Consider the following 14,526-nt stretch of genomic DNA (forward strand, 5'->3'; position numbering starts at 1 on the left):
TAGCATTTCCCTATCTGAATTGTATTGATTCAAATCCTCACAATACATTTCAAAATTTACCTCTGTTTTCTGCATTTCCTACAAATAGGCAGCTAAATCCAATGACTGCATAAGACTTTGTCAAGACTATTGGAAGCACATGACATATATTGTCTTTTTGTGATCTGGCAGTCACTGATGCTTGATGTCTGTACTTATTCATCCATAAGGAGTTGCAAAATAGTGATGTTCTAGTTCTACCAACTCTCAGTTGGAATACTTTTATAAAGGGGTACTTCTAATGAGGATCTATTGGTTGGCTATTCAGTTATACAAATCATATAGGAAAAGCAAAGTAAATGCTTGATTCCTTCTCTTATTTTCAAGATAATAAATTTGAGTCTCTTAAAGTGGTTATTCTTTTAAAATATGTATCTCATCACTGTGTCACAAATTTAAACATATTTACTGAGTTTTAATCCATTGCACTTATTATCACTTATTATTAATAAAGTTCAAAGTGTTCTATCTTTGGCCAATGTTAGCCTCTTCCGAGTGGCTGAAAAGTTCTGATATCACCCTACTGTTCTCTGATACCTTCCTTGAGGATCAGTATTACAAAATAAGTTCCTTCAAGCTCGTCGTGTCCATCTCACACAAGAACTCAGATCAGTCATTTCTCCAGGAAACTCAGGTTCCCTTTAATAAGAAATAGTATTTCAAGTGTACAATCTGGGCTCACTGCTGGTGTTCTAGTGGCCATGGAAAGAAGCGGGGAGTGGGCTGGGGTTGTGGCTCAGTGGTAGAGTGCTCACCTAGCACACGCAGGGCCCTGGGTTCAATCCTCAGTACCACATAAAAATAAATGAATGGAATAAAGGTATTGTGTCCAACTACAAATAAATAAATAAATACATAAATAAGAAGTGGGGAGTGCCCCTTGTTTGAGCAGTTGCTCTCTGCTGCCAGGGTTGACCATTGTTTCCAGTCCTTTTCAATGGACACAGCTTGGCGACAGATGGATGGAGAGATGGGTAAGTGAAGAGATGAACAGAGGTTAGAGAGCATTTCTAAAAGATTCCTCAGAAAGGGCTCATGTCAGTATTTCTTAAGTCCTTACAAGTTGATGACATTTTGTCTATACTCTTTCTACTTGAAAGTCAGTTTTCTGGACAAAATCCTTAGCTCATTCTTTCACTAGGAATCCTAAATATGTGATTCCATTTTCTTCTGGTATAAAGAAAGTACTGCTATGGAAAAGTCTGAAGCTGGTCTAATTTTCTTCTTTTTGTAAGTCATGTGCTCTCTTTTTCTACACACCCAAGTAATGTTTTTCTTTTACTAGAATATATCTTAGTGTTGGTCTTTCCAGGTTGATACTCTTAAGCACATGATATTCTTTCAAATACAGTTCTAAATCTCTTATTTTGAGAGAGTTGTCTTGAATTCATTTTACCATTTTTTCAGTTTTCCTGGTTTGGGAGTCATTTTCATTCTTAAAAACAATAATGACAATGTTTAATGACATTAAAAATCCAGCAGAGAGGAATAAAAACTCTATTCTAGGTTTCACTGAGTAATATTGTATTAATTACATTCCCTGCCTCAGTCTAAGTAGTCTGTGACTACAGGTGTAAGCCATGGTGTATGGCTGATTGGTAATCTTAAGAGAAAGCTAACCTCAAGGATGCTAAGAAAGAAGACTTTAAAATATCTCAAATTAGTTGCACCAGTTAAAAAAACAAAAAAATCTAACCACTGAATTGATGAAAGCATCTTTTAATCTTCCAAATTTGTTAAAATCTTTTCTTACATCATAGTTTTCATTTTAAGTGATCCACTAAGCTTTTAAAAAGTCACTTCAAAGATTTTGAGCAACTAATGACCTCTTTTGAACAAAAGATTTTCTAATTATATCATATCTACCAGAGGCTATATTCTAAATGCCATTGATAGCTTCTAGTGCTAAATCTTAATCCTGGAAATTCTCCCATCTCTCCTGCATCACTGATCTTCCCTCTCTATAAAGTGCCAGCACAATTCAGCTGACAGCTCCTCCAGCTGTCTCCTCTGTACAGTTAAGCTCCCTCCCCTTCAGCTAAGCCTTCCTTGGTCCTGACCTCTCCACTGAACGACAAGCTCACTCACAAACTAGTCAGTCATATCCAATCCAAACCACTTTCCTATTCCAGTCTTACTTCACCCTCAGAAATAAATCAAACAAGGGGCTCCCCCCCAACTTTTTAAAATCTTTTGTTTAGTTTAGATAGACACAATATCTTCATTTTATTTATTTATTTATTTATTTATGGCACCAGGGATGAAACTTAGGGGTGCTTAATCACTGAGCCACATCCCCAACTCTCTTTTGTATTTTATTTAGAGACAGGGTCTTGCTCAGTTGCTTAGGGTCTTGCTAAATTTCTGAGACTAGCTTTGAACTAGCAATCCTTCTGCCTATCTCCTGAGCCGCTGGGATTACAGGCATGTGCCACTGCACCTAGCTATTTATTTATTTATTTTTATGTGGTGCTGAGGCTCAAACCCAGTGCCTCACACATGCTAGGCAAGCGCTCTATCGCTGAGCTACAACCCCAGCCCACTCCACCCTTTCTCAAAAGGCTTTTCCTTGGCTACTAGAATACCAGTCTTTTCTACACACTCTGGTCAGTTTCTTTTTCTGGCTACTTCTTTCACTAGAGCTTTCAATGTCATGTCACACCAGGGTTTGGTTCCAGATCATCTGCTCTCCTTTAGCCACACTTCCTCCCTAAGATGTCTAACTCAGTCCCAGGGCTTTCAGCCCCATCCATACTCACTCTCCAGAGCTGCCTGATTCCTTCTGTGCTTCAGGCACATGTAGTCACTCTTGACTCCTGAACATCTCAACTTGAAATCTATAGGTTCCTCAAACATGACTATACCTTTTGATTTCTCCCCCAAACCATTCCTCTTCCTGTTCTTTCCATCTCAGTATATGGTTACACCATGCATCCAGTTATTCAAGCTAAAAACCTTAATTCTCATTCCTTGGTTCTATTTCTAATCCATTAATATTTTAATTTCCCTCAAAATATAGAATATAGTAAATCTAATCTGTTGTACACATTACTAACAAACACCCTGATCTAAATCACCATTATCTAGTATGAGCTGGAGACAAACTAGAAATACTAGCAAAGACCAGGTTTTTGAGTCAACTTTGGCAGACTTGATAAAGACTATGTACTTTTAGCTTCTTCTATTCCTTAAGATTTATCTTCTTGAAAACAATTTGATAAGAATGTCTATAGAATGATAGCAAGGTGAGGAAAGCCAGGGAGAAGCCAGGGAAGGAGCCATGGGCTGCCTGGCTGAGTGCTGGGTAAAATCCTGATGAGTTTCCGTGGCAGCAGTGGCAGGTTACTTAAGAGACTGTAAGAACCCTGGCAGTAAGGGCAAAAGTTCCTGAAAATAAATTAGCAGTTGAAATCCCTAGAGCAGAATGGAGTAAGAGAAAACAAAGTAAACCTAAGAATTACTGACCCCAAGTTTAAGGGGCAAAGAGAAATGGGATGCCACTGGTCACTGGATCCTTTCACCACTCTGAAGTTTTTTTCAATAAATCAATAAATACCAGAAGGAGACCAAAAGGAAACCAAGCACCCTTTCGTTGTTCTAGCACATGGGTCTTGACCAAAACTTGCCCACTGGGACCTTCAGGGAATCAGAGCAAAATCAAGTGGATTAAGTGGCCAACTAAAGGCTGTCTTATATACATAAAGGAACAAAATAAATACCTGTCATATGTACTGTTGTTCATATTTGTCTTCTGAGCCTTTACCCAGATGTGGGTTTTCCTTCTTGTGGACCTCTTTCCTACTTGCCTAAAAATCTCCTTCAAACCCACACCTTTCCTCTTCAAAAAAATTTATATTAGAATATTTATTTATTCTAATTTGTTACATATGACAGCAGAATGCATTTCAATTCATAACACACATATAGAGCACAACTCTTCATGTCTCTGATTGTACAAAGTAGAGTCACACTATTTATGTCTACATGTACTTGGTAATGATGTCCATCTCATTCCTCTGTCTTTCCTACCCACATGCTCCCTCCCTTCCCCTCTGCCCTACCGAAAGTTCCTCCATTCCTCCCATGCTCTCCCCTATCCCCATTATGGATCATCATCCTCATATCAGAGAAAACACTCAGCATTTGGTTTTGTGGGATTGGCTTACTTCACTTAGTGTAATATTCTCCAATTCCATCCATTTACCTGCAAATGCCATGATTTTATTCTCTTGTAATGCAGAGTAATATTCCATTGTGAAAATACATAACAATTTCTTTACCCTTTCATCTACTGAAGGGCATCTAGGTTGGTTCCACAATTTTAACTATTGTGAATTGTGCTGCTATAAACATTGATGTGGCTGCATTACTACAGTATGCTGTTTTTAAGTCCTTTGGTTATTAAACTGAGGAATGGAACAGCTGGGTCAAATGGTGGTTCCATTCCAAGTTTTCCAAAGAATCTCCATACTGCTTTCCAGATTGGTTGTAGTCCAACCAGCAATTTGCAGTCCCACCAGCAATGTATGAGTGCGCCTTTCTCCCCATATCCTCCCCAACACTTATTACTGTTTGTATTCTGAATAGCTGCCATTCTGACTGAAGTGAGATGAAATCTTACAATAGTTTTAATTTGAATTTCTCTAATTGCTAGAGATGTTGAATATTTTTTCATATGTTTTTTGATTGCTTGTATATCATATTCGGAGAAGTGTCTGTTCAGGTCCTTGGCCCATTTATTGACTGGGTTATTTGTTTTTTTGTTGTTAAGATTTCTGAGTTCTTTATATACCCTACAGATTAGTGCTCTATCTGATGTGCGTGTGGTAAAAATTTGCTCCCATTCTGTAGGCTCTCTATTCATCTCTCTATTAACATCATTGAGAAGAAGCTTTTTAGTTTGAATCCAACCCATTTATTGATTCTTGATTTTACTTCTTGTGATATAGGAGTCTTATTAAGGAAGTCCTCTAAAAACTGGAACAAGACAAGGATGCCCTCTTTCACCACTACTATTTAACATAGTTCTTGAAACTCTAGCCAGATCAATTAGACAGAAAAGAAATTAAAGGGATACCGATAGGAAAAGAAGAACTCAAATTAGCACTATTTGCCAATGATATGAATCTTCCATATCATTGGCAGATAGCAAATAGTTCTATTTGAACCTAGAAGATCCAAAAAATTCCACCGGAAAACTTCTAGAACTAATAAATGAATTCAGCAAAGTAGCAGGATATAAATCAACAACCATAAATCAACGGCATTTCTGTACATCAGTGACAAATCCTCTCAAAGAGAAACTAGGAAAACTACCCCATTTACAATAGCCTCAAAAGAATAAAATACTTGGGAATCAACTTAACGAAAGAGGTGAAAAACCTCTACAATGAAAATTACAGAACACTAAAGAAAGAAATTAAAGAAGACCTTAGAAGATGGAAAGATCTCCCCTGTTCTTGGATAAGCAGAATTAATATTGTCAAAATGACCACAGTACCAAAAGCACTATATAGATTTTATGTAATTCCAATCAAAATCCTCATAGAAATAGAAAAAGCAATCATGAAATTCATCTGGAAAAAAAAGAGACCCAGAACATCCAAAGCAATCCTTAGCAAGAAGAGCAAAGCAGGTAGCATCACTATCCCAGACCTTAAAATATACTACAGAGCAATAGTAACAAAAAAGGCATGGTATTGGCACCAAAATAGACTTGTAGACCAATGGTATAGAATACAGGACACAGAGACAAACCCACATATTTAAATAATTATCTTATATTAGACAAAGGAGCCAAAAATGTATATTGGAGAAAGGATAGCCTCTTCAACAAATAGGAAAACTGGAAATCCATATGCAACAAAATCAAAGAAATTTCTCTTTTTCAAATACGTTGGCCTGTCTTAGGTATTTCACTGTAATAAAGCAAAATGGACTAATACAATAGCCAAATACCTCAATACTGTGAACCAAAAAAATATATTTCTAGATAGCATAATTAAAAGGAATTGTTTATGTACTAGGAGAAATACATTAATTCTGGGAACAGAAAACCAAAATTAAGTATGTAACAATAGGTAAGGTCAATATGAAAAGCCAGAAGAAGAGAGATGAAGCAACAGCAGACTGCAGGTTTCTGTCCTTCACCCCACCAGCAATCTGTGCCTTTGCTCTCATAGTGGTGGCTTCATCCTAGAGTTCAGTTGTATACATGGTCCTTCCCCTCAGCACTGTCTTCCTGCAAAGGGCCTTCAGTTTTCAGACAGAAAAACCCCCAATAATTTCACCATGTTATAAACTCAAAAGGAGGGAGTATCTATTTTTAAAATACACAATGAAATATAGGAACAAATTCATTTTCAGACTTACCAAATGCTGGTGCACTAGAAATAGCAACTGGTTGCTGTTTCATCACAGGGGGAAGTGCAGAGGGGAGCTGATATCCTTGAAGCTTCAGTTTGATAAGCTTCATAGCTATGGAAAACTCCACTTGATCCATTCTTCCATCATTATTCATGTCAGCTAGTGCCCTGAAAATGAGCAGCATAGACTCAGAACTACTGTGACCATAAAAGAACCTTCCCAACCCCCACTTCCACTGACAAAAACACAAAATAATTCGCTCCCTTACCATAAGGAGATTAAAGGAAAACAAAACTTGTTTACCACATTATGGGGAAGAACTTACAAATACTGACAAAGCTTTCCATGAATACAGAACGTCTTGTACTTTGGTACTCTTTACCTCTATAATATATCATATAGCCTTACCTTAAAGTGGCTTCACTTTGATGAAAATGTCCTAAAATTAGATAGTGGTGATGGTTATAGAACTGTGAATATACTACAAACCACTGAGTTATACAGTATAAAAAGGTAAATTTATTATGTTAATTGTGTTGCAATTAAAGCTGGTGGAAAAAAGCATATAGAGCTGGGCACAGTGATGCATGCCCATAATCCCAGCATCTTGGGAGGCTGAGGCAAGAGGACCGCAAGTTCAAAGCCAGCCTCAGCAACTTAGCAAGGCCCTAAGCAATTTAGCAAACTCTGTCTCAAAATAAAAAATAAAAAGGGCTGGGAATGTGGCTCAATGGCTATGCACCCCTGTGTTCAATCCCCAGTAACAAAAGAGAGAGCAAGAATAAACTAGAGACTATTATTTTTCAAGACACTTGGATAAATGACACTAACTCTATGGGGTTCTACAAACTTCCACCTGGGAAGCTGTCATGGTATGGTATACTATCCTTGGCTATATTATGGTACACTATACTAGAATGCTACAATACTTCTAAAGTTTTTAAGTCTTAATAATCAATTTTTCTTTAGAATCCTATTTTGTACACTCAACAAAGAAATTGGTTTTATGAGTATATTTGCTATTTGAAAATGACACTCAAACATATGTGGTCCAACTTCAACTTGTGTCGAGCTTTTAAAGTAAAGTATTTTCTCTCAAAGAATATTAAACTAAAGAATTTATATTTGCAATTGGAAACTACATTATACAACCATAACCATGCATATTAATGACTTAATGAAAAACAGTCATTTAAATTTCATTTCTTTTAATCCAGATAGTATACGTGTGGGAATTAATTTTTAAAGTAATCTTATCAAAAATTTTATTTGAAACATAAGTAGACAGCTAGTCCAATTCAAATGCCATGACTACCACTCTTTTAAATTGAGCAACATCCAAATAATGGCCCCAAAGAAAAAATTAAATTATACAAACAGGGTGCAAATGCTACATGCCTATTGTTCCAGCTGCTCTAAGTCAGAAGTAGAAGGATCAGCCTGAGGTCAGCCTGGACAACTCCGCTATATCCTGCCCCAATATTGGGGGAGAAAAAAGGCTAGGGGGAGCAGAAGTATGGCCTACAACACACAGTAAAAGTGATAAAATTTTTTAAAATCACCATGATTATTTTGGAACATGCCAAAAAGAACATAAAGAAGCTCATTTCTCCCTCAGATAGGCATTCCCAAGTATTCCTGCAGTCAGGACTCCTTTGGCAAACCAATTCAGTGGAATCTACATTTCCTCACCACTAGTAAGCCTAGGCATTGCTTTCATGGTAATTTGGATTTGTTCTATGACTTGCTTATTGCCCCAACTGGCCTCAAATTCACAGATGTAGTGCTCTTCATTCCTCCCAAGTAGATGGGATGAGGTGCACATAATAGTGCCTGGCTACAATTACATTATTTTATTACATTTCAGTCTTTAAACCAACTACAATTTTATGTGTGATGAGGGTGTGTGTGTGTGTGTGTATGTGTGTGTGTGTGTGTGTTGCTATCCCAAGATTCAACCCTAGATATTTGTTCTAAATGAGTATTTAACTTTTCCAGTTATACTTATTAACTAATTCCTCCTTACTGAATTTATATATGCTTTTGTCATGCACTGAATATTTATATGAAGTAAGGGCCTACTTCTGCACTACCTCTTTTGACCAAACAATCCCAGGTCCACGTGATGGTGATCTGACCACATTAGCTCTTGATACATTCTGCTATCTTACAAGGCTTTCTCTCTTTTAAAAATTTTTCTCTTGACTATTCATGGATATTTATTTTGCCCTATGAACTTTAAGACCATATTCTCTATTCTACACACAACCCTACTAGGATTTAAAAATGACACTAGATTTATATAATTTTTAGAGATATTTCTAAATATATATGTAATAATTTGCCACCCAAGAATATGCTATGTTTCAGTTTCTTCAGTTTTTATTTCCTTTTATAAAATTATCACATGTTCTTCATATAAATAATAAACTTGTATTGATAAATGTAGTCTAAGGAACTTCATAGTTTTTGCCAGAATTTTAAGTGGAATATTTCCCCCACTTCCATTTTTAGGTGCATATTTCAAGCATAAAGAGATTTTAAATTTTAAAAATTATTTTGCTATAATTAACTATCTCACAAAATTTCTATGAAATCTTATTTTTTTAAATTAAAATTTCATACGTTTAGTAAAATTCCAGTATTTATGCCAACCCTCTTTTATAGATCTTATTCCTACTAAGATTAAATGAATGCCTTCCTGCTTAGTTTTGAGTTTAAATGAAAAATAGCTTCAGTATTTTACTGTTTAGAATGATATCTGGTAGTGATTCTGGGAAAACGGTCTGACATATTTAAGTAGCCCCACTTATTAGTTGGCTGCATTTTTTATTAAAGGCCTAACCTGCATCTACTGATATGATTACAAGTTTTCTTTTTCCATTTATCTGTTGACATAAAGACTAACAGTGACAGAATGAATGTCTTGGTTTTGAACCAATCTTATACTATTGGCATAAGTTCAAGTTGGTCAGAGTACATTATTCTTTTCATACATATGATGAGTTATGATTTTTTATCTATATTCATAACTGAAACTGGCCCTGATATGCTTTATTTTTGTACCATCTTTTAGACATTATAAAGGAAAGTGAGGTAGCTGGGTGCAGTGGTGTAACTGGTATTCCCAGCAACTCAGGAGGCTGAGCCAAGAGGATTACAAGTTCAAGGACAACCTGGGCAACTCATTGAGACCCTGTCTCAAAATGAAAATAAAAGGGCTGGAGATGTAGCTCTGTGGTAAAGCACCCTGAGTTCAATCCCCAGTACTACAAATAAAATAAAATGAAGAGGAGTTAGGACAATAAAATGAAATGGCATTTACTTCCTTTGCTAAATATTTTTTAAAATGTACTTTTATTTAAAAATTATTTTTTATTTTTAGGTGGATACAATATATTTATTTTACTTTTATGTGGTTCTGAGGATTGAACCCAGTGCCTCATGCATGCTAGGCAAGTCTCTACCACTGAGCCACAACCCCAGCCCCTACTAAATATTTTTTAAAAGATAATCATCTATTTCAATTTTTTTTGGGGGGGGTGAGTTATTGATGAAATAAACATCAGCATACAAACTTTAGTATTTATTTTTAAATAAATAAATCAAGCAGATGCATCCCCTATTTCCCACATTGAGATCTCAGAAAATGTATTTTCTTATTTAAAAAAAAAAAAAGGAAATATCTAACATGGGATAATGAGTGGGTTAGGAGAGAAGAGATTTCTAGTAATGGCTTAATTAGAATAATTTAGGGTTTCAAAAATCTTTCCTACCACAGTGCCTTCATGGGCAAGAAACAGCAGTTTGTAATCCTCAGATTCTAGGGATTATGTTTACACACCTATCATAATTCCAATATTTAGTTGGCAGCCTTGTGGTTCTCATAATTGTTTTTCACAATTAGCAAAACATAATTGTTAAGACTCCTTGATAATAAATAGAAAACTCAAAAGAAATTTATGGCAATACAATTATTCTTACAAAGCTCAGCTTTCCTCCCTTCCTTCCCCTTCTTCCAGTACACTGGCATAGGGTTGGCATTTTATTTCTCAAGGCTCCTTTGCAAAAACTTCAGCACTGCTATACATTTCATCTCCCATTTAATAGTTATTTCTCCAGTTAACTTGTTTTTACTAATTCTCCCAAAGACTAACTAAGGTCTACCAATACTGAAATTAAATTCACAAAACTTCCAAAATAAAAATATTTGATAAAAAGAGTAAATAACTGTCATATATGACTCTTGAAACAAACCTACTGTGAATACAGTGTTTAGCCTGATATTAACAGTTGTACACAACAATAAGTAGGATTGATTATGTCGGATACCAAAGGCAAGCTTTTTTAATTGATTTGTACCTCTAAACCATACATCACTCTTATACAGCGTCCAGGGGGAAAGTGTTATAACTTCAAATGGAAGGAAAACTATGTAAGCGTTTACTCTTTGACCCAGCAATTGCACACCTAGAAATTTACTCTGAAGATACATTTCCAGAAATACAAAACATAGATATATAAGCTCATTCATTGCTGCATTATCTGTAATTGCAAAATATTGGAAATAACCTAAATGCACAAGCATAAAACACTGGTTGAATAAATTATAGTATATCCTCCACAAAGAGTACTATGGAAATTGAAAATGAGAAAGATCTCCATGGAAATGATATAAACAGTTTACAGGATATGCTATTAAGTGAGAAAAGCAAATAACAAAAAAGCATTTCTAGGTTATCTTTAATGTAAGAAAAAAAAGGAAATAAAAAATATATTCACATATACATTACACATATTGGGCCTGTTTTTTTACACACACACACACAAACACACACACAATCCTAATAAAATCAGTGGGAGAAGGGAATGAAGGAACAGAAAAGCAAGAAAATGAATAGCCTACTCTGATATATCTCTTTGCACACTCTTGACTTTTAGAACCTTGGTAATGCATGTATTCAAAAAGTAACATGAGAAGGGACACCTAAGAGTATTTTAAGTAAACAACATATTAACATAACCTCACAGGAATGAGAAAGAAAAGTGAACCCAAGTAACTTGTCAATATAATACTTTATTATGTTCTTATTTTAAAAATAGAAAGAAATACAAAGCAGTCTTGAACTCTACTTAAAGATTTGTTGTTTGTACTACATGAGTATGGCAATTTGGAAAGTCCTTTGCATATATTATAGGATTAAAGAAAGAGGCCAGACTTTCTACACCATCTCATGTACCACCACAGGGCAGGAGAAGTCTCTTCCACACAGACTTGTCACAGGCTACTTATCTCCTAGATGGTGCCTATCAAGCTAAAATTTAAGGCCAAGCAATAATGTATATTAACCCATCTTAGTCATTTATTCATTCAAAAAGTTTCTATGAATGGGGTGGCTACAAAGGTCTAGGCACTATGAAGAAACTGGAGTTTAAACGGTGAAAAAAATAGAAAGTTCCCTCCTCTCACAGAGTTTATACTTCGATGTAAGCAGGCAGTAAACAAGAGAACAAATCAGATTAGTCTTCATGGTGATCACTTTTATTAAGTAATGGGAAAGACAAGAAGGGAGAGAGGAACAGGTAAACAGAGGGAACCACTTTAGACTAGTTGGTCGGGGAACACCTCTCTGGATGGTGACAAACTGAAGCCTAAATGGTAACAGAACTGGATTAAATAATAAGAGATACCAAGTGCAATGATCCTGAAGTGAGGAGAAATCTGTCACAATTAAAAATAGAAAGTCAGGGCTGGGGATATGGCTCAAGCAGTAACGCGCTCGCCTGGCATGCCCGGGGCGCTGGATTCGATCCTCAGCACCACATAAAATAAAATAAAGATATTGTGTCCACCGAAAACTGAAAAATAAATATTAAAAAATTCTCTCTCTCTCTCTCTTTTCTTATCTTTAAAAAATAAAAAGAGAAGTTCAGTTCCTGGAGAACAGGAATCAAGGAAGAAAAAGCCAGAATTCTATTAGCATTTGTAGCCTTGGTAATGACTGGATCTCATTCTCAATGGAGAGCTGTAATTGGATTTACTTCTTAAAAAGGATTATTGGAGAATGGAATCTCAAAGGGCAAGTGTGAAAGAGAATCCAGCCTAGGTGCTCTATCAGTGGGCCCAGGTGAGATGACAGCAGCAAAGAGAGATAGAAGTGGTCAGACTGGGGTTAAAGTCTACCAATGAAGTCAGAAGAACACGCTGATGAACTGATATGCAGGATGAAAAGAGGAATCAGGTATGGCTCCCATGTTAAGGTTTCAACATCTGGATGATGACTCTCAATGGCATGAACTGCTATGGTGAAGAGTAGAGAGCAAGGGGTGGGAGAGATGAGATTAAGAGTCAAGAGGAACTTTCCTAATCCCTAAGAGATGAGTTTGGCAAACTGATCTTGATGGGTGCTGAAGCCCTTCTGACATGAAAGTATCCTATAAATTCTATGGCATTTACCCTGCCCCACCCCCATTCTCAAACCAGATCACTAGCCTGTATAATCATTGGCCCTTATGCATCTGGATCCTACCTTTTCTCTCATGGCCCATTTCCATGTGGCACTCCTCCCTCCCCATCATTTCTCTCCATTTCATACGAACCTATTATCTCAGATTTCTAAGTCCTCATCCAATCTCTTTGCCCATACTTCTTTTTCTTTCCTATACCTCTGGTTCTTGTCTATCTGTTCTACTTTCTCCCCTTCCTGTCCATACTAGGTCAAGGCTGAAATAATTCTAAGCATTTCAGTTGCCAAAAGGACATTTGCCAGTTTCCTTCCAGTTCCTTATTACTAAGGTAATTTCTAGGAAGATGTGTCATCTTTGGACACTGTTATAATTTGGCAATACACACAATGACCAAACCCCATCTTCTGAGAATTCAGGTTTTTATAATTTTCAGAAGAAATCAGGTTACAGAGACAAGAAGTCCTCAAAATATGAATGTTTTACAGTTTAAAGTTGAGAAGCTAACTGGAATGTAGTTTCCACATGGTAACAAAACATTATAAAGGCTTAGTCTAACACATACTGCTCATCAATCTATACCCCTCATGTATTTGAAACAAGTACAGAGCCAGGAAAGGTTTCTGGAGCTGTGGGGGAGGGCCACATTAACAGCTCTCAATTCTCAATGCAAAATTCTGTTATTCCCCAGATGGTTGACACAGGGACTGCCTAAAACTTCAGAGTCCTTCCCATCCCTCTCTACCAAAAGGAACAAGGCCAACTCTGGAACCCTCCCAGAAAAACCACATAAGAATAAGATTAGTATAAAGGGGTGTTTTGCTCGAGCAGCTATTATTATCTATAATTTTTAAAACTTAGTCTTAAAGAAGTCAAGTTATATCCAAGGTTTAGAAACTAAATAAGTATAAGAATCAGGATTGGAAGACAGGTCTTATTCTGCATTATTCCATTGCCTTAGCACATCTTAAGTTCAGAAATTTCATATTACTTTTCAAAGATATTTCTTTTGGAACCAAATGCCAAATGTTTTCTCTGATATGGGGATGCTGATCCATAGGGGATGGGGGGGGGGGTGCAAGGGAGGAATGGAGGAACTTTACATAGGGCAAAGGGGAGGGCGGGGAAGGGTGGGGGCAGGGGGACAGAAAAGATGTGGAATGAGATGGATATCATTACCCCAAGTACATGTATGAAGACACAAATAGTGTGACTCTACTTTGTGAACAACTGGGACAAGAAAAATTGTGCTCTGTATGTATACTATGAATTGAAATGCATTCTGCTGACATATATAACAAATCAGAATTTTAAAAAAGTTTTTAAAAGTTTTAAAAAGTTAAAAAAAAGAAATTTCTTTTGGGAACAGATTCCTACAGATATTATTTTTTTTTTCTTTTTCCTAACAAGAGCTATTACTAAAAGTAAAAAAAAAAAAAAGTCATCACAAATATCACAAATTTATTTAGCAGAAGGTCAGGAAAAAAACTGGCCAAAATAATTAGGAAAAAAAATATCAAAATTTCAAAGTTTCAAGTGGAAGTCTGACTTTTTGACACAGCAGTGCCACCATTTAAATGTCACCTCCTTTTTAAACTTCTAAATCAGAAAGATACTTTTGAGAATTTCTCTGATAAGAAATAAGATTGTTTGAGA

General features: G+C 36.1%; 1 protein-coding gene across 2 annotated transcripts in view; it reads right to left on the reverse strand.

Moving 5' to 3' along the window:
* Nucleotides 1-14,526, reverse strand: part of Itsn1 (intersectin 1) — a 204,906-nt gene that overhangs the window by 127,000 nt on the left and 63,380 nt on the right. For both annotated transcript variants that reach the window (XM_027929297.2, XM_071615072.1), the window contains exon 5: nt 6,412-6,572. In XM_027929297.2, coding sequence (XP_027785098.1) covers nt 6,412-6,572 — 161 coding nt within the window. The remainder of the gene's footprint in view (nt 1-6,411; nt 6,573-14,526) is intronic.

Source organism: Marmota flaviventris, chromosome 8 (genome assembly GCF_047511675.1).
Source record: "Marmota flaviventris isolate mMarFla1 chromosome 8, mMarFla1.hap1, whole genome shotgun sequence".
NCBI classification, from domain to species: domain Eukaryota; kingdom Metazoa; phylum Chordata; class Mammalia; order Rodentia; family Sciuridae; genus Marmota; species Marmota flaviventris.